The sequence below is a fragment of the Bombyx mori genome, chromosome 24, assembly GCF_030269925.1.
Source record: "Bombyx mori chromosome 24, ASM3026992v2".
NCBI classification, from domain to species: Eukaryota; Metazoa; Arthropoda; class Insecta; order Lepidoptera; family Bombycidae; genus Bombyx; species Bombyx mori.
The window spans coordinates 8,885,006-8,909,277 of NC_085130.1; the positions used below are offsets into that span (position 1 = coordinate 8,885,006).

Here is a 24,272-nt window from a genome sequence, read left to right on the forward strand (position 1 = left end):
ATAATAGGTTACTTAGTGGAAATGACTCCTTATTACTATCGCAACGAATACCAGAGAGTATTGTTCAAGGAAATATGTCGTTTCGTGGTTCATATTCGTTTTCCCTACACGTATATAGATTATATCATTAACATTTCATAAGGGCGATCCTAATATGACAGTAATTATCATTGTTTTACCATTAGCGGGTGTTTAGAATACAATCCAACTGGTCTGGTCATAAATATGGAAGACGAGGGATTGCACCCTGAACCCTGGATACCAGTAAGCCGGTTTGGCCTTACCGTATTTTCTTGACAAAGGATTTAATAATGAACATATTTCAAATCCTTTTTTTTACTGGTGATAGGACTTATGAGTCCCACGGGTAGGTACCACCACCTCGACTGTTTCTGCCGTGAAGCAATAATGCGTTTCGGTTTGAAGGGTGGGGCAGCCGTTGTAACTATACTGAGACCTTAGAACTAACATCTCAAGGTGGGTGGCGCATTTACGTTGTGGATGTCTATGGGCTCCAGTAAGCACTTAACACCAGGTGGGCTGTGAGCTCGTCCACCCATCTAAGCAATAATAAAAAAAACAGTTTTCATCAAAGGATATAAAAATGAACATATTTCAAATCCTTTTTTTTTACTGGTGGTAGGACTTATGAGTCCCACGGGTAGGTACCACCACCTCGACTGTTTCTGCCGTAAAACAGTAATGCGTTTCGGTGTGAAGGGCGGGACAGCCGTTGTAACTATGCTGAGACTTTAGAACTTATATCTTAAAGTGTGTGGCACATTTACGTTGTAGATGTCTATGGGCTCCAGTAACCACTTAACACCAGATGGGCTGTGAGCTCGTCCAACCATCTAAGCAATAAAAAAATATTCAACGTTTCCTGTGTGAAACTTTGATAACATGTCAGTAATTCGTAATGCAATTAGTTACTCATGTATAATTTAAGGGTCTCAACACTGCAACCTGGTGAAATTCCCTGGAACACATTACTTGTAGTGATGTCGATGGTTCGTTGGAGACACTTCGATTAAATTTATTATTTATTTATTATTTATTGATGCAGAAAACAAATTACAATCATTACAGTACTTATTAGCTAAATCGTACAAGTAGTACCTAGATCTAATCTGGATTGCAATCTAAATGGTATATGCACTCAGCAAACCCGTATTAATGTACATAGCTTTGGACATAGCAAAACAAAATTAAAAATTATAAGTAAAAAGTAGACAACAATACGACCAACACAAACATTATATTGATAACTAGCCGTTGTTAAAATAGGATATCCTTCACACATCTGACGAATCCCCTGAATCTAGTTTCAAAAATATCAAGGTCATCGTGACATTTAGTCAAATCATTATACTTATTTATTTAGGTTATAGTATGATATACTATTAATATATTATTAGGTCCGTATCGCAAAGAGGTTTTATCAAATGAGAATGTTGGGGTCTGAAGTGTGTGTTGATAGAGAAATATTATATGTATGTGTGTATTACTATGTGTAATATTATTATTATAATGCTTATTAATTCTATCACAAACGAAAACCAAGTTTCTTTTAGTGAAACTCTATTAAGATTTGAATTATATCTATTTTGATTAGAAATTCATTTTATTTTTTGTAACTAAATTTAAATTACATTGAATGTTATATGTATTTTTAAATTAGGTTAGTTAGATTTGCCATTTATGCACTTATTCACGCAGAGTTCACACAAAAAATTACGGGCAAAAATTCATTGAAATATGGGTCCAAAACACAATTTCAGCTTAGTATTAAACGAAAACAGCGGGCGTTTTACTTATTACGCCACAAAAAAATAATCGATCTAAATTTATCGACAACACCTCATCACTGGCCCACACTATCGCCTTATTAGGTTTCCGACGCGGCAATTTATCGAGTGGGTCGCGAAAATTGCTCGACAGTATAGTCTGGACTAGTTAATGCCTTTATGTAAAATATTAGGCCGCACGCCCGTTTATATTGTCTCCAAGTGTACGCAGATTTTGAACTAGAATTAATTAGGCAATTTGGGTAACGTTACTGTTAGAGTTTCCTGGTAGAAGGAAAAGATCTTCCATGGAGTGTCTTTAATTTGGAGCCGTTAGTATTCTTCAAGTCTGTATGGACTGATATCACAGTAATGTTTTATTGTTTACTAACGAACCGCCCTCGCTTCGCTTCGGATACTGTAATTTATTATTGATTTCTCCACTATTTAATGGATGTTATTATACATATAAACCTTTCTCTTCAATCACTCTATCTATTAAAAAAAAACCGCATCAAAATCGGTAGCGTAGTTTTAAAGATTTAAGCATACATAGGGACAGAGAAAGCGACTTTGTTTTATACTATGTAGTAAAGAGCGTCGACTTTTAAACCAGAATACATGACTACTTCGTGATAGAAATAGGCCGTTATCGAGCTTAGACCAGACTAAGCTAGCCTAGCACCTCCAATTTTCCGCAATGGTGTCGTAAAATGCGATTAGGTATTCAAGAGAGAAAGGTTAGTAATATCTTCTCGGTATTTTGCTAACATACTGAGATACCGGTATTTTCTGGTGAAAAGGCTTAATATAAGCCCGCACGGGTAGGCACCACCAACGTGCTAACTTCATTCACAAAGCAGTCATGCGTTCTGGATTCAAAGGTACGATTATGTAACAGGATTGAAGACTCAACTTCACGATTACAGGTGGGTTTCGGATTCACTGAATGGTGTCTATGGGCCACATTCTGCGCTTAAAACTAGAAAGATTGTAAGCTTTAGCATCCAACAATCGCAAAAATCAAAACGATAATTGCTAATGTAGGGCAATGAATGGAATGGATACGACCATAAAATAAATTAAAATTAACTTCTTTCTTAATAGGTTCATATGGACAACAGAAGTAATGACCCACTTGTTTAATCGCCAGCCCAGTCTAGCTCATAAAATAAGTCAATTTGCATATAATTACAGGGGAATTCTGGAAAGAGAATAACTTTCCGCGCTAATCTTAAGTTATTGCCAACTTAAATCATAATAGGAGCGAGCTTAATAGGGTCGGATATTAAGCTTCGGAAGGAGTTTTAGCGATTTTCGGTTTTAAAGAAAGATATTTTTGAGGACTATCCAGTTTGATGAATATTTCACCATGGCCGTTATTTTATCGCACTTAAAATCGACCTCACGCCTCAACCTTTAGTAACGGTTGATAAGTAAGAGAAATAACCCCAAAATTGGATTACCTCTTGGTTTTATTTAATAATCTGCCCGCGTATTTTTGAGATGATAGTTATTGGGATAAGCTGATATTATGACGTACGGCTGTGTGATTGATGGCGTGAACTAGAATTAGCATTGGTTTACGGAAGGAGCTTAGTTAGTTGTCAAGATAGGAGCTACAAGACTTTTATTTCTTGTCTAAAACTGGCCTCTATGGACTGTGATAACTCTTTATAATTGCGCACAAGCAGTGAGCCCTTCTGTTTAGTTCGAGAAACACACACCGAAATGTATGTGTATATATTTTTTCCTTCATAGCTTCTAAACTACGCCTCGCAATTCTTTTAAGCGAATAAGTTGCTTCCAATACATTTAACAGGCCCCTCGTCACGTTGTTTAGCCCACTGAGTTTCTCGCCGGATCTTCTCAGTGGGTCGCGTTTCCGATCTGGTGGTAGATTCTGCGAAGCACTGCTCTTGCTAGGGTCAGTGTTAGCAACTCTCCGGTTGAGCCCCGTGAGCTCACCTACAAACGTTAGGGTGAAGCTGAAATAGCCTCTCAAGGCTATCAGCATCGGTAGGAAAAAAAAAGTCACGTTGAAAACCGCTGTTTAGTTGAAGTAGCCGTCAATTCTCAACCAGAGTTAGGCCGAAGAAGAAGCATATTATGTCTAATTTACGTTTTTAATAGTAATTAGTGTGAGTATAATAAATACATTTTTTATTATGTTTAGGAGTGGGTAATCAAAATTTTAGTGTAAATTCAAACCACAGGACAAAAGAATGAAGCAAAACAAATAACAAAAGAAGAAACGTAAAAAGCTATTTGCTATGGCACGTTGCGATGGATATATAGAAATATGACCCAATGAGGGTTGACATCAGGAAGGCAGTCAGTCGTACAATTCACACTGTTACGCCGGTAAGAGTAACGCCATCTATCGCCGAATAGTCGAACCAATATCGAAGGATCTACTAGCATCTAGAACACCATCTATTGTCATATAGCGGAAACACAATACTCGATTTGTATGGAATATTCTCGATAATTCAAGGGATGTGGTATCGGCTATGAAAACGTTGCAAAGATGGCACGCAGTCAGTTAGTAATCGGAAATACTCGAAGCGAAACAGCGAACAGATCACCTGAAGCGAAGCGGAACAAGCGAATTGAGAATTTTAAAGTGTTTTAAATGTTCTAAGTGCTAATACAGTGCTTGGTTGTACTTTGGTGGAACATTTATTTATTCTGAACCCCAGCGCGTAACAATACCAAATCTCTATGTAGCTTATGCACATACTGCGCCGACTTCATATAATGTTGGATCAGGTCACTGGTATCATTGAATATGTTGACTCCAATTAAGAATCGAACCTAGACTCTGTGGCTTAGCAGATATAGCAACTAGAGTAAAGATCGGATGAAACCAAATAACAAATTATACAACAAAAACACTGAATTAAGAGTGACCATGTCCTTTTAAATGCAAACATTAATATTCATTAATCTCCAAACCTAGTAGATATTTGAGTATATCCGTCCCTCTCCCGCTCTCTACGAGCGTAAAAAAGGGCGAGCAAGACAAAAGACGAGCCTCTCTGACCTACGCTAATCTATCACTGCGTCTTTACTTAATGAAAATTTATTTTATTCGCAAATTTCAGTCTCTTTTTATTAACATTTAAAATGGAACTTGAGATGTATAGTTATCACTTACTATCAGCCGACTACGTTTCTTGTTACTATTTTTAATTATGCAACATAGATACTGGTTATATGCACTGATTTTATAATATTTTGTGTGATGCACATGCGTGAAGATAAATACAAGAATTTGCCATTACCGAGGCTAAACCTTAATGAAACACTTTGAATTATCAAGACGTAAAGACTAGACTGTGTCTCTCTCTGGTGTATAAGGCTATCAATCGATTTTTCAGAGCAGTTAGTTCATAAGATCTCGTACCAGCGAACACATTGTTCTATTTATTAATGCCTATGCATCCGGCCTGCCAATAACTAAGGTTATAAATATCGCCAAGGCCAGGAAGAAGTGGAGAAGCATAGTGCATCGAGTGATCAACACTTTAAGCTAAGCACGACCATCAGCAATGAAGAGACTGACTTAGATGAAGAAGAGGAATATCCACTCGGCTGTATATGGATCATGCAATTTGCTTTAAATAATAAATCCTATGTAAACTATATTTATGCGAAATTTCATCTAAATCTATTCACCTATTATGGCTGATTGAGTGACAAACAAACAAACATATACATATAGTCAATATTTATGTATTAATACAAAGAAAAAACTTTGTATCCCTTTTTACGAAAATTGCGCGGACGGATGAGTATGGAATTTCCCACACTTATAGAGAATATAGAGAATGAGTGCAGAAAGCTAATTTTTTTTTAAATTATGCATTATTAATACATTAAATCCAAAAAAAAATCACACACACTACCATGTATTTGATATAACACATACATAAACATTTGGCGAATACTGTGATTATATTATCGAATTATAATAGTGTTTGACAATAGAACCATAATATTGTTTAAGCTTATAATTTCAATTAATTACCTATATTCGAATTTCGACTACTGCGGGGGCACTAGTTATAGATAAATCTACGTTGTTTGATGACCAGTTAAATATGAGTTGGCTTTAGAGCTCATCTGTCTGTATCTAAAACAATAAAAGAAATACTTCATACCTTTGACGTTGAGGGATATTTTCTTTGTAATTGGATTGTCCAGAGCTGCCGATGAAACAGTGCACTGAAGCTTCCCCCCTATTTCTTCTCTCGTCACCGTTAGCGACAGCGTGTGGATCACGGTACTGTTGTCCGGAGTTTGCGTCTGGGCTGAAAAAGCAAACAAACTTTAACTATCTTAGGAGCGAGTGATTTTCTTCTGTCCGCGCCAAAAACTCAAGAAAAGATTTGAAAATATATTATTATTATATTTTTTTTAACCCAATCTGGTAGCCTTGAGAGAGTATGTCAGCGTAACCCTAACGTGTAGGTGAGCTCTCGTGGCTCAAACCTGGGGTCGTTGCTAACACTAGCCCTAACAAGAGCAGTGCTTCGCAGAATCTACCACCGGATCGGAAACGTGACCCACTGAGAAGGTCCGGCGAGAAACTCAGTGGGCTGTGTCTGTGGGCTAAATATATCTTATACCTTTAAATGAGCAATTCTTGTATATAATCTGAATCTCGGAAACGGCTCCAACGATTTTCATAGCTTTTAGTATACAGGGGATTTCGGGGGCGATGAATAGATCTAGCTACGATTTATTTTCAGAAAATGTTGTTTTATTCGTGTTTTCAATAATCAACTTTATCGATAATCAACTTAAACAAAAACTTTTTTTTTTTATTGAAAGAAAATAACAAATAATGTAATATTAATATGTAATTCGTATTTAAATTTCTAAAAAACACAATTTATCAAAAAAAAAAAAAACTTCAAAAATGTTGAAGATGTCGCATCTCTTATACAAATCATTCCCTATTACAAGAGCAATTTGATTTAATAATGAAAAATGAAGTAAACCACATCGAAAGAGAAGTTTCACTTCATTCACGCGCACCAAGTTTGCACGCGAACCGTTTTTTTTGTTCACAAATTATCCAGTACTATTTGGAATTTCGACCCAGAACCCTTACAAGCAACTAATTAAAACTATAATAAAGGACGGAACATTGATTTTGGCGCCCTCGACGCGACGGCCCGCGCCCGCACCTATCTGTCTCGTAACTAACAATTAATTACTTCATACCCTACATTCAAGATTTATACACGGGTTGGAAGATTATTCGATTTATCTAAAACGGTTTCGGGGAAAAATAAATGTTTTTTTGATAAGTGCGGTGTTTTTGTGTTAAGAATGGAGCTGTAGATAATTAGTTATCAGGGCACGCTCGAAATCCTAATTGATTGCATTCAAATAATGGCGTTAGGACAACGGGGAGGCTTTAGTCGTCGTGGCCTAAATGATAAGACGTCCGGTGCATTCGTGTGTAGCGATGCACCGGTGTTCGAATACTGCAAGCAAGTACCAAATTTTCTAATGAAATACGTACTTAACAAATGTTCACGATTGACTTCCACGATGAAGGAATAACATCGTGTAATAAAAATAACGAGTGTTAGGACCTCTTGTGAGTCCGCGCGGGTAGGTACCACCACCCTGCCTATTTCTGCCGTGAAGCAGTAATGCGTTCCGGTTTGAAGGGTAGGGCAGCCGTTGTAACTATACTTGAGACCTTTAGAATTTATATCTCAGGGTGGGTGGTGCATTTTCGTTGTGGTGTTTATGAGCTCCAGTGACCACTTAACACCAGGTGGGCTGTGAGATCGTCCACCCATCTAAGCAATAAAGAAAATAAAAAAACCCAAAGACTGATAATAATATACATACGTATATACATTTAAATATATACACAGACATTAAACACACCTACTACTACCACTGAAACGTTATTATTATTTTTTAATTTAAAAAGCATTTAGAGATTTTTCTAGATGAATTTAAAAAAATTAAAATCCTGCGAATGCAGTCGCAGCCGCCGGCGCTACCATTAATATATTATATCTCGAACCTTCGCGAATTTAAACAGTAATTAAGCAAATTATTTATTATTTATTCATAAAAGCGGTCCAGAGCTCACGACGCGGTAATGTGAATGTAATTATTATAGAGGTTGGAGCGTTTTGAGGTACGTTGTCATTCTTTGAAATGTGAAATATGGTGGCGGACAAACACAAGCTTAATGTGCCGATGAGTAGGTTACATAAGATACGAAATTCCTTCGGGTGTTTGTCTGTGCGCCTGTACAACAAAATCCCACAAGATGTTCAGAACCTACATATACATAGGTTTAAGAAAACTATTAAAGAACATCTGTGCAATAAAGCTTACTATAAAGTCAATTATTATCTAGAAGATTGCATAAAGTGGGAATGAGTTGCTCGCTCCGAGCATTTCGATATTGCAATAATTGTTACGTTATAATAGCTCTTGTAAAAAGGAATATTTAAAAAAATGTAATATTAAAAAAGAAAGAACTAATATAAAAAAAAACCATGCCCGCTGAGTTTCTTGCCAGTTCTTCTCAGGACGGAGGCTAGTTTTTATGAATTGGTGGTAGTTCTTTTTGACGTTCAACAAGTATATACTTTCGTTTACCTATATACTTATATATAAAAACGAATTGCTGTTCGTTAGTCTCGCTAAAACTCCAGAACCGATTTGGCTAATTTTGGTCTTGAATTATTTGTGGAAGTCCAGAGAAGGTTTAAAAGGTAGATAAATTTAATGTGAAAATGCTCGGAATTAAATAAAAATATCAATTTTGTTTTTCGTTTGATGTGTCCCCCGTCAGACGGATTTCTTTTGTTTGTTTATTTTATACAAAAGTTTAGTTTTTTTATTTATCGATTGAGGCACTACGAAGTCTGCCCGGTCAGCTAATGTTGAATAAAAAAATATGATTTGATTAGATTTGGATGTTGCGTATTCCCTGGACTGCACACCAGACTCACTTATCCATTCTGAAGGACCTCGGTAATACCACAAGGCTTCTATCAGCTTCAAGCTTCTCAAGTACTTCGGTCACATCGCTTGTAAAGACCTGTAGATAATAGTTGATTGGGTTGACAGGAGAAGATCACGCGGACGCACGCTTCAAGCTAGACAAGTCCTTCGGCAATGAAGAGACTGACTAAGAAGGTCATTCTTTGTTTGAAGGTACAGTAAGGGACCAATGTAAAGTGTTTGCATTTGATCACGATAAAACTGATCAGTCTGATCAAAGATTGGCCGAAGTCAGTAGAATTCACGTTGAGATATAAGGATGAAACTCTTTGGATCTTTCATCTACAAATTCTTAGTGACGTAAATGAGTTGGATTGCATTATTCTTCGGGCTCACATCAAGACCCACAACCAATGATCGCGTTTTAATTTTAATTCGTTTTTTATTAGTTTAATGTAAATTTATGTTTATTTTAAGACCGTTTCACGCATCAAGTACCGATGACAATATAACGGTTTTCTGACCTTTCATATCTTGATCAGTATCAATAGGATATATTATTGTATTCAATGACTCGATTTCGCCCCTTAATATTGTGAGCATTATCAAACTAAATAGTCGTGAATACACTAATCATCATAGACAAACATAATGATCACTTGGTGGCAGCTTACATTCCAAAGCTCCATTGTCGATTGAGTTAAGTCTTAGGACCAACAGTTACAAGACTTTCGACAAATACGAGATAGGTATTTTGTATCGAAACAGAGAATTAGGTTAAGCAGAACTTATCGAGTGGGACGGGATTAATAGTCCCTTCCGAACCCCGACAGGGTGACCATGATATGGAAATGCAAATTGGATTTAGTTTAAAAGGGTGTCCATGATTTGTTAGTGATACTTTCAAATCCGGTTTATAGGTGTTTTATATTAAATACCAGAGTTCATGGCGGTGACCATACGGAAGGGTTTTAAGTTTTTTTTATCACGAAAAGGACGACGAGACTTTTTGACCGCGAATAAAGCGTTAGATGAATTAAAAGAGTTTTCTAACAGAATAGAGGCGTGAAAAATCATATCTAAATCATTTCCACTAAAAAGGTCTCAATTTCCTCAACAGAAAACGACAAGCAAAACGATAATAATATTCAAATAACCACGCCACAAGAAGTACTGCAAAATATTTTAACAATATATGTATTAATTGTAAAATTAATAAAACAGAACTGTAAAAGGTGATTTTATCATTGTTCAAGATTGTAACGAAAATCTTACTCAATATCATAATAAAAACACTACACTTCGTGAACTATTACTTCATTTGCCCAAACACTATTCATTTATGAGTAGCTATTGGTTACGTCTTTTTCTTTTTATTCCTACCTAAGCTGATGGTCTAGAGAGAGCATATCAGCGTAACCTTAACTAGTAGGTGAGCTCACGGGGCTCAAACCTCTCACGGGGCTCAAGCCTGACGACGTTGCTAACTCGAACCCTAGCAAGAGCCGTGCTTCGCAGAATCTACCACCGGATCGGAAACGCGACCACTGAGAAGATCCGGCTAGAAACTCAGTGGGTTGTGTCTGTGGGTTAATTTATTCACCGAACCCTTCGTCGCAAGCAACGGGTTCGACGAGAACGACGATCGGTGCTTAGGGTACCTAAAAGCATCGTTAGTGGATCGAGAGGATCCAAAATGAGGTTACGTCTTTAAAACACCTACTGGTATACTGAATTATCCTTCAAGCTTCCACCAAAAGGATTCCCTTACTACGGATCCTTAAACCCATAGCACTGCTGAAATTTAATCTAAATCCGATCCGACAAATTAGTGATGGTCACCCTACAAATATACTCCGATACCCTAATTGGGAATTATGTCTGAGCGGCAGTTTAGTGGAAATAAACGTAATTGAACACTGTTTATTAAAGTATATGTATATATTAAATAGTGGTTGCTATCAGAGAACAAAATAAATGGGAAAATAAATCCTGAATCGCGCCAACGAAATTTTCATGAAAATTTTACAGCACCAGTTCCGTACAATGCCATTATATAAGTACGTCCGTCTTCTGAATTAAAACATCCGCTCGCATTGTCATTTCCTATAATTAGTCCAACGCTCATTCTTAACCGATACATACCTTTTTTATTTTATTTAATACGCTTTTATTAGCTTCATACTTATGTTGGTGCTTTTAGGTACCACAAGCGCCAGTCACCATTCTCGTCGAACCGGTCGCTTGCGACGCAGGGCTCGACGAGTGAATTAACCCATAGACACAGCCCACTGAGTTCCTCGCCGGATCTTTTCAGTGGGTCGCGTTTCCACTCCGGTGGTAGATTCTGCGAAGCACTGCTCTTGCTAGGGCCATTGTTAGCAATACTTCCGGTTTGAGCCCCGGGAGCTCACCTACATGTTAGGGTGAGTCTGACATACCCTATCAAGGCTATCAGCATAGGTAGGAAAAAAAAGTATGTAACGGAATCTTTGAACATGATTTTTTATAGTAATAGCATCAGTAATTACCCAAATTACAATTTCGGGTATCATTAAATGAAACCCGAAATTTTCTATTATACGATGTTGTTCGTTCACCGTGGACCATTGTGTATTCGTGAATATTTTTTTCCTTATGGGACGATGCGGAGGGGTACCCTAACCGGCAAAAAACGTCCGTAACGTAAGATTTTTATTAGCAATGCACACAGTGTACGACTTTGTAATAACGTACAAAAAATAACATATTTTTTTATCATTCATTGACCACGATCTCAGAGCGTTCGTTTGCGCAATACACTAACTCTTATGCAAACAACCGTGAATGAAGTGTACCACAATAAGTTCGCACGTTACCGAATGACCGTGGGTTGTTGAGAAAACTCCAGTTTTATTTTCTTTATACCTCGAATAGAACTTAAAATTAATATTTTTATAATAAGGAACTTCGTTTTTATCCGGTGCCCCACGACACCACACATCTTTTTTAAAGAAAAATCGGTACCTGCAGTATTCGAATAGCAACACGGCCGCAATTATCGAGCTTTTTGAATGCGTGCGGCCTTAAATCATCATCATCATTATCCCGCCCTTCTCCCAGTCACCTGGGGTCGGCGCAACGTGTTTTCTCCTTCCATACTCTTCTATCATATACCATTTCTTCGCTCACTCCCCTCTTTATAGCGTCTTTCACGCAATCCATCCATTTTTCCTTAAGTCTACCTCTTCCTCTAAAGCCTTCCACATTCATATTTAAAACACCGTATGGTGTAATTATGGTTCGTGCTATAATGACACGGCTGTCCCCAAAAGGAATAGCCTAACTTCGCGTTCTATGCTTTAATAGAAATGATTGCAATGCAATATTTCAATTCAAATTTCACACACTTTTAAGGTTTATTTTTATTTTTTATTGTTTATATGGGTGGACGAGGTCACAGCCCACCTGGTGATAAATGGTTACTGGAGCCCGTAGACATCTACAACAGAAATAGGCAGGGCGGTGGTACCTATCCATGCGGACTCACAAGAGGTACTACCATCAGTAATTGGTATTGTATCTTAGTGGTTTTGTTCAAATGTGGCCTTTGTAATATCAAAACTGAGCATTGAAATTGCTGATACCTACGGGCTCCGGTGTCCACTTAAAATCAGGTGGGCCGTGAGCTTGTTTGGACAGCAATAAAAAAAAACAGCCTCGGATATCTCAACCCATTTCCACTGGCTCCTCATCATCCTTACATAGCAGGAGGATTTTCATCTGTGTCATATCCTGTTTCTGTAACTCTTAATCCCCTAGTTTGAGTAATTACGGAGGCAGCCCGTTCCGAGAAGCAATTATGCTGCTTGTATCATGTAACAGGCTTTGCACTGATGCAATTGAGATCTTAAACTAGGCAACAAGCAATGGTACGTTAAACGCTTACTACTAGATGGGTCGTGAGCTCATCCATCTATGACGGCTTATAGAAAGAAGCTTACGATGTATGTTGCAGTATGAAAACCATTCGTGAAGCGTATTCTAAGTTTGGTTTACTGATGGTAGGAATTCTTGTGAGTCCGCACAGGTAGGTACCACCGCCCCCTGCCTATTTCTGCCGTGAAGCAGTAATACGTTTCGGTTTGAAGCGTGGGGCAGCCGTTGTAACTATAGCTGTCGATAGATTTTTACGGAGCTGTCAGTTACACGCAGATGTAATGGAGGTTCTCCTAGCTCGTACCACGCTAGTAATAATTATTAAGTGCATTAAAATTTTGTATTATAAAAATCGAACTGTTTACCTTAGGAGTATGAAGTGGAGTATGAAGTATTATTACTGGTGGTAGGACCTCTTGTGAATCCGCACAGGTAGGTACCACCGCCCCGCCTATTTCTGCCGTGAAGCAGTAATGCGTTTCGGTTTGAAGCGTGGGGCAGCCGTTGTAACTATAGTGAGATCTTAGAACTTATATCTCAAGGTGGGTGGCGCATTTACGTTGTAGATGTCCTATGGGTTCCAGTAACCACTGTACACCAGGTGGGCTGTGGGCTCATCCACCCATCCAAGCAATAAAAAAAAAATACTAATTCAACAACCGTAGAAAGCATAGAAATTTAACTAATCAATTATAATACGTACAGCAGTCAATTGCTTAATACGTAGCTATATAGTTTAAGATGAAAAGTTTTTTTTTATTGCTTAGATGGGTGGACGAGCTCACAGGCCAACTAGTGTTAAGTGGTTACTGGAGCCCATAGACATCTACAACGTGAATGCGCCACCTACCTTGTGATATAAAGTTCTAAGGTCTCAAGTATAGTTACAACGGCTGCCCCACCTTTCAAACCGAAACGCATTACCTACTGCTTCACGGCAGAAATAGACACCTACCCGCGTGGACTCACAGAGGTCCTATTACCAGTAATTACGCAAATTAAAATTTGCGGGTTTGATTTTTATTACACGATGTTATTCCTTCACAGTGGAAGTCAATCGTGAACAATTTGTTGAGTACGTATTTCATTAGAAAAATTGGTACCCGCCTGCGGAATTCGAACACCGGTGCATCGCTACACACGTATACACCAGATGTCTTATCCTTTAGGCCACGACGACTTCAAAAGTATACAAGAAACCACTGCTTTTTTCTCTATCTATTCGCTGGTGTTATAAGGGACTATTCCAGTGAAATTGTGATTGGTGAGCTCACGGGGCTCAACCTTAGAGAATGTGTTAACACTGGCCCCAGTAAGAGCAGTGCTTCGCAGAGTCTACCACCGTGTCTGACGAGGACCATGACCGTTGTTTGAAGAGCTTAAAAGCATCGAGAGTGGATCCGGGGGATCTGACAAGACGTGTTTCAAGTGACGGCAGCTTTGCGTCGCTTGTTTCGGATATTTAAACCACTGCAACTTTCTTTTAAGCTTTTGCATAGCTTTTATCGCGGGCTTTGAGCGCGGCGACCGAATCAAGAAATTCCGTAACGAAATAAAACCTAACACCGCCCACCCCTCCGCCTACCATGTATCTCACGTCCAACACATTTACACGTTTCGCTAGTGTAGTGTTTGTGAATAAGCGCGCGGCGTGACGTCGCACTGTATGCGCATCATGAAAAGTCAGCCCATCTCTCTCTCGCGCGGTTTAGCTTATGAGTGTGAAGGGGACAGTTAATGTTTTGCTTTTGTTAATGTTTATAAATATAGCGTGGTCTTATTTTATTATTGTTTTAACTTTAAATTATTATTGTCTAATTATAATTGCATAAGTTGATAAAAAATAGCTTTACCGCGGCAGTCCCCGAGTGCCACACGTGTTTTTTTTAAATGTAATACGTAACGTGAAATGAATTCACGCTCATACTACATTCATATTTAAAATCTGTAATGTCTCTCAGATCCGTAATGATTGCAGAAACTTGAATAAATAAAGTCTTCTGCAAACTTTTATCTGAAACATAAAAATTAAGTTTTTATTCACGGTTAAACGGGTAAAAAAATTATAGGTCGAGCGAACGGAGAACACAGAAATCCTTTTCGACGACCCGTCGCAGAGCCCGTGCCTTCCTATGGATGGCATTATGCAATACGCGCTCGTATCGAACGTATTAAATAGAAGATTAAATTTTAGCCTCTTTAGAAACTGGTTAGAAACTCTTTAGTTACTGGTGGTAGGACCTGTTGTGAGTCCGCACGGGTAAGTACTACCACCCTGCCTATTTCTGTCGTGAAGCAGTAATGCGTTTCGGTTTGAAGTGTGGGGTAGCCGTTGTAATTATACTGAGACCTTAGAACTTATATCTCAAGGTGGGTGGCGCATTTACGTTGTAGATGTCTATGGGCTCCAGTAACCACTTAACGCCAGGTAGGCTGTGAGCTCCTCCACCCATCTTAGCAATAGAAAAAAAAAATTGCGAAGATCTTTTAACGAGTGCACGCTAGACTGAGGGTCTGAACGCTATTTTTTGAAACTTATTATATATGCAAGCTTAAGTTGAAAATGTCGTTAATGAGACTTATGTTTTCTGTCAAATAAGTTTTCTTTTTTTATTGCTTAGATGCTAGGTGGTGTTAAGTGGTTACTGGAGCCCATAGACATCAACAAAGTAAATGCGCCACCCACCTTGGGATATAAGTTCTAAAGTCTCAGTATAGTTACAACGGCTGCCCCACCCTTCGAACCGAAACGAATTACTGCTTCACGGTGGAAATAGGCGGGGCGGTGGTACCTACTCGTGCGGACTACCAAGAGGTCCTACCACCAGTGATTATGCAAATTATAATTTTGCGGGTTTGATTTTTATTACACGATGTTATTCCTTCACAGTGGAAGTCAATCGTGAACATTTGTTGGGTACATATTTCATTAGAAAAATTGGTACCCGCCTGCGGGATTCGAACACCGGTGCATCGCTACATACGAATGCACCAGACGTTTTATCCTTTAGGCCACGACGACGAAAGTTTGGTCAATGATAGCTATCGTTATGAAATTAACAGTCCTAACGTATTTCTCATAATAAGGTAACGTAAAAGCAATCCCAGAGTTCTTGGTTGCTTACAGCATAACGCGATCGTCAGTCCCTTGAACGCAGTTGGACCTTTTCCCGCCGGTTAAGTCGCTTTGTGTTTAAGTGCTAAGTTTCGTTGCCTCACAAATGAAAAACTTGTTCCATATCGACTTTTTACGCCGGTTTCGTCTGAATATAATTGTCAATATTCCATTTATTCGAATTAATATTTGAGGTTTAGTTTGTGTGCTCTATCCGTTTATATAAACTAGTGGTCCCGCAGTAGTCGAAATTCGACTATAATTAATTGAAATTATGATTCTATTTTCAAAGACTATTATACTTCTTTAATCACAAATTTCACAAAGACTACACTATAGAAAAATATTAATAAAGACAAACAATATTTAATCTATTCTCAATTTGACCACAGACGTCAAGAACAAAAGTTTGACAATAAATAAATAGTATGCATGCGTGTGTGCGTCAAATACATGGTATGTAGTGTGTTTAATGTTTTTATTTATTGATTTAACGTATTTTTGAAACATAATTTAAAAAAAAATATTTACATTCTGCACTCCTTCTCTATATTTTCTACAAGTGTGGGAAATTTCATACTCCTCCGTCCGCGCAATTTTCCTAAAAAGGGTTACAAAGTTTTTCCTTCACGTATTAATATATAGATGAGCGTTAGCCAAACCGCTAGGTACCGTTGAGAACTATCCTCAAACATGTCATACTTTTCAGGGACTGTACTATGGAAAGATCGACTACAAAGCCGGGCTGAACATATAAAATATTTCTTTAAATGCACTATGGTGCATACATTGATTTAGGTAGTGTGGGTGAACCCTACTCCTTTTTTATTATCTTGATGGTGAGTGATTACCGTCGCTTCTGGATGTCAGCAATACCAGGGGCAAAGCCAAGCCACTGGCACGTGGTGCGATGGTATAAACGAGATGACAGGATAATTTCAAAAATGTCTCTATGATGATCATTTACATCAGATTGGCCGTGAATTTGTCTATCCTTAAGAAGATTTTTGAAGTTTTTTGGTAAAAGCTTTAGATTAATGCCAAACGCTTATTGGATAACGTAACACTTGACTAGGACAGACTGAGTCACGAATAACACAAGTTTTCAAACTACCCTCAAATTTGAAATTTGTCAGCGCCGCATCCAATCTAGCCTACATTTGAATAATACGAGTATGTGTCCAAACAGAGCGACGTCCAAGTTATGGTGAGCATTAGTGAAATCTTCCGAGTTGGACCCTGTGGCGTGTGGCTCATGTGCATAAGCGGAGCGGGGATTCAACTTTAATAACGCAAAAGCTTACACTGGAAGAAAATACATAGTTTTTGTCATAAGACACTCATATACATACGTTCTGATTAACTAAAGTGCTATTTCAAGGTAAGGTGAATAAGAGTATTGAAAATATGAAGATTTTTTTCTCTTCAAAATACTGCTACTAATGAAAATACTTTCAAGCATGTAATAGTAAAAAAAGTACTAATAAAGACAACCTCTGCACTGGTATCTAGCGATACATATATACCCAAATACAAAGCCACACAAAGGCACAACTATTTTAAAGAAACGCGTACCTATTACATGTTCCCGATTAAAGAAAGATAAAAAAATCCGCAAAACAAAATTATAATGTAACTACTTGTAGGACGGTACATAAGCTCGCAGTGCTAAGGTAGGAGATTTGGATCTTATGCCTGAATGGGCAGTACTAACGCTTAAGAACTGATAATGACGTAACTACTTACCACATCTATTAAAAAAAGATGTGTGGTGTCGTGGGACACCGGATAGGAACGAAGTTCCGTATTATAAAAATATTTATTAAGTTAAGTCGTACACTGTGTGCATTACTTATTTGTACGTTATTACAAAGCTAAGTCATATAATGTGTGTGTGTTCTATATTAATAAAAATCTTACGTTACGGACGTTTTTTCCCGATTAGGGCACCTCTCCGCATCGTCCCATAAGGAACTTCGTTCCGAAAACCTAGAGCTGGTAGCTATTGGTCAAATGGAGCGATGATATATAAAGAGTTGGGCTGGTAGAAAACAGATAAGGAGTCTTTCATCTAGTACTGAACAAGGGTCAGTTGATGATGATGGTAATGAAGTTGGCCGAAGAACTCAATGAAATTACATTCTAGTTCTTGTCGCTTAATCACGGGACCCTAAAAATAATCATCAATCGTTCTCGCTTAGATCTTGAACCGCTTCCTAAAGCTGTGGCATTACCACAAGAATCCGGCGACAAAGCCTGGCGGTCTCTCTCACAACTCAATTACTAAACTCCACACTTGCGTTACACAGCGCTCGTATGGATGAGGTCAATGCTTCGAGACTAAATAAGCTACGTTTGAAAAGTTTTGTGATAATTTTGGACTTACTGGGTGTTTGACCAGATTGTAAGACTATATGCCTTGCCTATTTCTGTCCGCAAGCAGTCGCGTATTCTGGTTTTTAAGATTGGATAGCTGATGGCTGATAGCGTGTCTTTTTTTAGGGAGACCCCATTCAAACTAAGATGTCCATTGGCTTTAGCAAGCGCTTGTGGCGGTAGCCATAAATTTTTTTTATTGTTTACATGGGTGGACAAGCTCACAGCCCACCTGGTGTTAAGTGGTTACTGGAGCCCATAGACATCCACAACGTAAATGCGCCACCCACCTTGAGATATAAGTTCTAAGGTTTCAAGTATAGTTACAACGGCTACCCCACCCTTCAAACCGAAACGCATTACTGCTTCACGACAGAAATAGGCAGGGTGGTGGTACCCACATACGCGGACTCACAAGAGGTTTTACCACCAATAATATACATATAAACACAAGATACTCTGGCAGATGCCTGAATTTCACTAATTACATTTTTTAGTTAAGCTATATATGTATAAGTTCAGAACCACAACATTCGGATCGTCGTTAGAGCAATATCACCCGCTCAATGGAAGATCTTCTTTTTGTCGTAACTCCCAATTACATAAAATCACGTCGGCCATTGAAACCCAAAAAAGATAACACATTAACTTCCTACGTAGATTTCATTTCCTTGTAGTAGAAACATGCCCTTTGAATTCCAACTCATTTGCCCGTTTCACCAAAATCAAACTTAAAATGGCTCGCTTCGAGTTCTGTTTGAGTTCCCCAACGAATCTCTCACCAGCTTAGCTGGAACGGATACAATTACATTTAAATTGAATTCCAACCAGTGGTCGCTTCTATGACCTAAGAGCAGACTCGGTGTCGTGAATTAAAATGGCCTTAATTTGAGTACCAGTAAACCCTGTGACTAAAGAAAGAGAGAGAGAGAGAGAGAGAGCGAGAGAGAGAGAGCGAGAGAGAGAGAGAGAGAGAGAGAGAGAGAGAGAGAGAGAGAGAGAGAGAGAGAGAGAGAGAGAGTATTCTTTATTGTACACCAAAAACCAAATAAACAGTGCGATACATTAAACACAAAAAGTCCAATTGGCGGTCTTATCGCTAAGAGCGAAATTGTGAGGACCTATATCAGACCTCCTCTAAGATGTGTAGTGGCTGCTTAAACAATGCCTTTTCATTTATAGATCTGTCAATTAACCCCAAGATAATCTAGATTTCTATATAATGTGGTTTATTTATTTATTTATTTATACTTTATGCACAAAACAAAACTTGTACACAGGCCGACTTAATGCCATGGGTATTCTCTTCCAGTCGACCATAGGGTGGTGCAGAGATAATGCATGGTAGGTGCATTAACAAAAGAATAACAAACAACAACAACAAAACAAAAAAAAAAGAACAAACTCAAAACAAAAATCTTCCTTAAAATAACATCTCAGTATTATATAATGTTAATGTGCTTTCACTGTAGCTTTTAGAAATGTTGATTATCACAGCTCTGTCTTCAATAACCAAAAGTACAATTGGTTCAACAATATATAGATTATCCATTTTCAATTATTGTAGTCCTGTACGATTGGAAAACATAGATTGTTACTCAGAGGGTAGCTTTTTTTATTGCGTAGTTGGGTGGACGAGCTCATAGCCCACTTGTTGATAAGTGGTTATCGTAGCCTATAGACATCTATAACGTAAATGTCGCCATCCACCTTCAGATATGAGTTCTAAGGTCTCCGTATAGTTACTTCAGTATAGTTTTATTACTTTAGAGATATTGTAAAGACTATATCTTGGGTTTTTACAGTGTGGCATTATCCGGCAGTAGCCTGGGATTGTGTTACGTCAGAGCAAACATTAGTCAAGAGATAAACTATTGCTATTTGTTTTCAAGCTTTACAAATAAATCTAATCAGTCCAGGTATATAAAAATATTTCTATATTGCCGTGAAGCAGTAATGCGTTTCTGTTTGAAGGGTGGGGCAGTCGTTGTAACTATGCTTGAGACCTCAGAACTTATATCTCAAGGTGGGTGGCGCATTTACGTTGTAGATGTTTATGCGGTCCAGTAACCACTTAACAGAAGGTGGGCTGTGAGCTCGTCCACCCATCTATGCAATAAAAAAAAAGTATCCAAATTATTTTCAGCTATCAGCTATCAGCTTCCAGAAGATTTCTACCAAATGGTGTTACCATGTGAGCTCGTCCACCCAACTGAGCAAAAAAGAATAAACCACGCATATTTTTTTAAGCTGTTACATAGCTTCTATCGCGGGCCTTGAGCGCGGCGACTGAATCAAGAAATTCCGTAACGAAAATAGCCTGACACCCCCACTACGCCTACTATGTAGCTCGCGTTCAACACATTCACACGTTGCGCTTGTGTGGTGTTTGTGAATAAGCGCGCGGCGTGACGTCGCACTGCCGCATGCACGTCATGAAAAGTCTGCCCATCTCTCCCTCGCGCGGTCTAGGTTATGAGTGTGAAGGGGGACACTTAATGTTTTGCTTTTGTTAATGTTTATAAATATAGTGTGGTCTTATTTTATTGTTGTTTTAATATTAAATTATTATTGTCGATTTATAATTGCAAAAGTTGATAAAAAATGCTATGCAATAGCTTTACCGCGGCAGTCTCCGAGTGCCACACGTGTTCTTGTTTGTTACCGAATAAAATCCAGTGTCCACTGTTCAGTCGACAAAAGTATAACTGAACTCGCCCCCGTATAATTGAAAGGCACCCTTGGAAATAGTTTAGAAAAGTGAATTGTTACTAGAATTAATTAAAGAATTTCAATTTAATTAAATTTAATTGGAATGGGACTTTCGATATGGTCGCCTCCAGGGAGAATGAATGTCTCTTGGATTTTAATTAAATTAGAATTGCATTGCACACTAACTACTTATACTTCTTGTGCGGAAGCCTGCAACAATTCCTTAATTTAGAATTAGGAAATCGAGGTAGAGGGATTTTTATGTTTTTTTTTTTTAATTGCTTAGATGGGTAGACGTGCTCACAGCCCACCTTCTGTTAAGTGGTTTCTGGAGCCCATAGACATCCACAACGTAAATGCGCCACCCACCCTGAGATATAAGTTCTAAGGTCTCAGTATAGTTACAACGGCTGCTCCACCCTTCAAATCGAAACGCATTACTGCTTCACGGCAGAAATAGACGGGGTGGTGGTACCTACCCGTGCGGACTCACAAGAGGTCCTACCACCAGTACAAAATATTGTTTTATTTAAGCCAACCTCCTTAAACAATTCTTTCTTTATTCTTTATTGTACACACAGCTAATACAATACAATAATTGCGAAAAGCTATAATAAAATGGCGATCTTAACTCAACAATTGAGTTATCTACCTTCTAACCGTTCTTAAAGAGGGTGAGCTTTACATAAGTGGGTAGAAGAGTACAATCTTTAATAATTGTTTAATATAATTTCCATTTTGGATTCCAGGAGATGTATGGAAATGGTAGTGCAAGGTAGAGGGGGAAGAGGTCGACCGAAGAAGACATGGATGGAGTGTGTGAATGACGATATGAGAGTGAGTGTTGAGATGACGGCTGATAGAAGAGAATGGAAGAGAAAAATTAGCTGTGCCGACCCCACCTAGTGGGATAAGGTGGAGAAAAAGAAAAAGAAGAGAGAATATAATTTCCATTTTGATAAACAGTTGACTTGGCGATTGGACTGAAACATACCGGTTTATTTTGGTTTTAATCAAATGGTAGCAGTGATTTCGAGCGATTTGACGCGGACGTGTCCTTTTGCTGACGAGGCTTGCAGACCGTACTCAGAAATGTATTACAGATTTTTTTTATGATTGAAGTATTACTGGTGGTCCAAAGGCCTTTCCAGTTTCACCGGGACAGGTGGGCGAGCAAGGCAGCCAGGAGGGGTGGGATTTCCTAACAGCTGCCCAAGCACCTCCGAAGAAGACCTAACAACTCCAGAGTAGCTGCTTCGCAAATGAATCTACTACCGAATCGGAATCGCGACCCACTGAGAAGATCCGGCGAGAAACTCAAAGGGCTGATGCATGGGTTAGGTTGCACGTTGAACTCTTTGTCGAGTTCGTCGAGTACGGTTACCGGGATCCCTAAGCCTACTCCTAGTGTTAGAGCTGAAGGTATCTAATGCAAGAGTTAGTGGATCTGATGGATCTAAGGACGTGCTATGACAGACGTCCATGTATGATGGAAACCGGTCATCATCAGATAGGCCCTATGATAGTCTGCCTACGAGGACAAAAAAAAGGAGCAAAAAGTTGATATTTTTTTTAGAATCATTGTCTTCTTATTACGGTCATCGTAGCTTAAAAGTTAAGATACTCGATGGACTAGCATACTGCAATACCGCTACTTATATCTCGCAAGCAGATACCAACTTCTCCAAGGAGATTGGATGAATTACTTCCATGAGAAAGGAATAAGGTCGTGTGAGGAAAACCAAACCCGTAGAAATCGTGTGATCACAGGTGGCATATTATGGTCCTCATGTGGGTAGTTGCTATCATCGAGGTATTTTTGCGGCGAAGCCATTTCGTGTTCCAGTTCCAGCGAGCCAAAGCCATTTCCATTAATCGCTACATCCGAGTCACATACCAGACGCGATAAACTATTGGCATTTTAATTTAGAATTTTAATTAAATCCCACCGAGGGATAGAAGTGACAACTCCTATATTATATTTGGCGAAAATCCACCGACCGCACTTAAAGTTATCAACAAAAGTTTGAGTTTATTATTAAATTAATTTTCAACGCTACTATAATTCCCAACTGAACAGCTGCTCATGATATGAGCAGTATTATATTTTGTAATATATTTGTTGGGCTAATGCGAGGTTCTAACCAATATTATGTTACGCGTAGTGTGTGACACGCGGTGTACTGGAGCACAGAGCTGAATGGTAGCGGGTGGATGAGAGCTCAGGAGCGAGTGTCGTGAAACCACGTACAGACAAGCGCAGTGTGTGACGCGCGGTGTGCTGGAGCACAGAGTTGAATGGTAGCGGGCGGATGAGAGCTCAGGAGCGAGTGTCGTGAGACCACGTACAGACAAGCTCAGTGTGTGACGCGCGGTGTGCTGGAGCACAGAGCTGAATGGTAGCGGGTGGATGAGAGCTCAGGAGCGAGTGTCGTGAAACCACGTACAGACAAGCGCAGTGTGTGACGCGCGGTGTGCTGGAGCACAGAGTTGAATGGTAGCGGGCGGATGAGAGCTCAGGAGCGAGTGTCGTGAGACCACGTACAGACAAGCTCAGTGTGTGACGCGCGGTGTGCTGGAGCACAGAGCTGAATGGTAGCGGGTGGATGAGAGCTCAGGAGCGAGTGTCGTGAAACCACGTACAGACAAGCGCAGTGTGTGACGCGCGGTGTGCTGGAGCACAGAGCTGAATGGTAGCGGGTGGATGAGAGCTCAGGAGCGAGTGTCGTGAGACCACGTACAGACAAGCGCAGTGTGTGACGCGCAGTGTGCTGGAGCACAGAGCTGAATGGTAGCGGGTGGATAAGAGCTCATGAGCGAGTGTCGTGAGACCACGTACAGACAAGCGCAGTGTGAGACGCGTGGTGTGCTTGAGCACAGAGCTGAATGGTAGCGGGTGGATGAGAGCTCAGGAGCGAGTGTCGTGAGACCACGTACAGACAAGCGCAGTGTGAGACGCGTGGTGTGCTTGAGCACAGAGCTGAATGGTAGCGGGTGGATGAGAGCTCAGGAGCGAGTGTCGTGAGACCACGTACAGACAAGCTCAGTGTGTGACGCGCGGTGTGCTGGAGCACAGAGCTGAATGGTAGCGGGTGGATGAGAGCTCAGGAGCGAGTGTCGTGAAACCACGTACAGACAAGCGCAGTGTGTGACGCGCGGTGTGCTGGAGCACAGAGCTGAATGGTAGCGGGTGGATGAGAGTTCAGGAGCGAGTGTCGTGAGACCACGTACAGACAAGCGCAGTGTGAGACGCGTGGTGTGCTTGAGCACAGAGCTGAATGGTAGCGGGTGGATGAGAGCTCAGGAGCGAGTGTCGTGAGACCACGTACAGACAAGCGCAGTGTGTGACGCGCGGTGTGCTGGAGCACAGA

At 39.5% G+C, this 24,272-nt stretch overlaps 1 protein-coding gene across 2 annotated transcripts in view; it reads right to left on the bottom strand.

Moving 5' to 3' along the window:
* The window catches only part of LOC101737333 (hemicentin-1), a 421,872-nt gene that overhangs the window by 57,008 nt on the left and 340,592 nt on the right, over positions 1–24,272 (bottom strand). For both annotated transcript variants that reach the window (XM_062675692.1, XM_062675691.1), the window contains exon 6: positions 5,954–6,103. In XM_062675692.1, the coding sequence (XP_062531676.1) occupies positions 5,954–6,103 (150 nt within the window). The remainder of the gene's footprint in view (positions 1–5,953; positions 6,104–24,272) is intronic.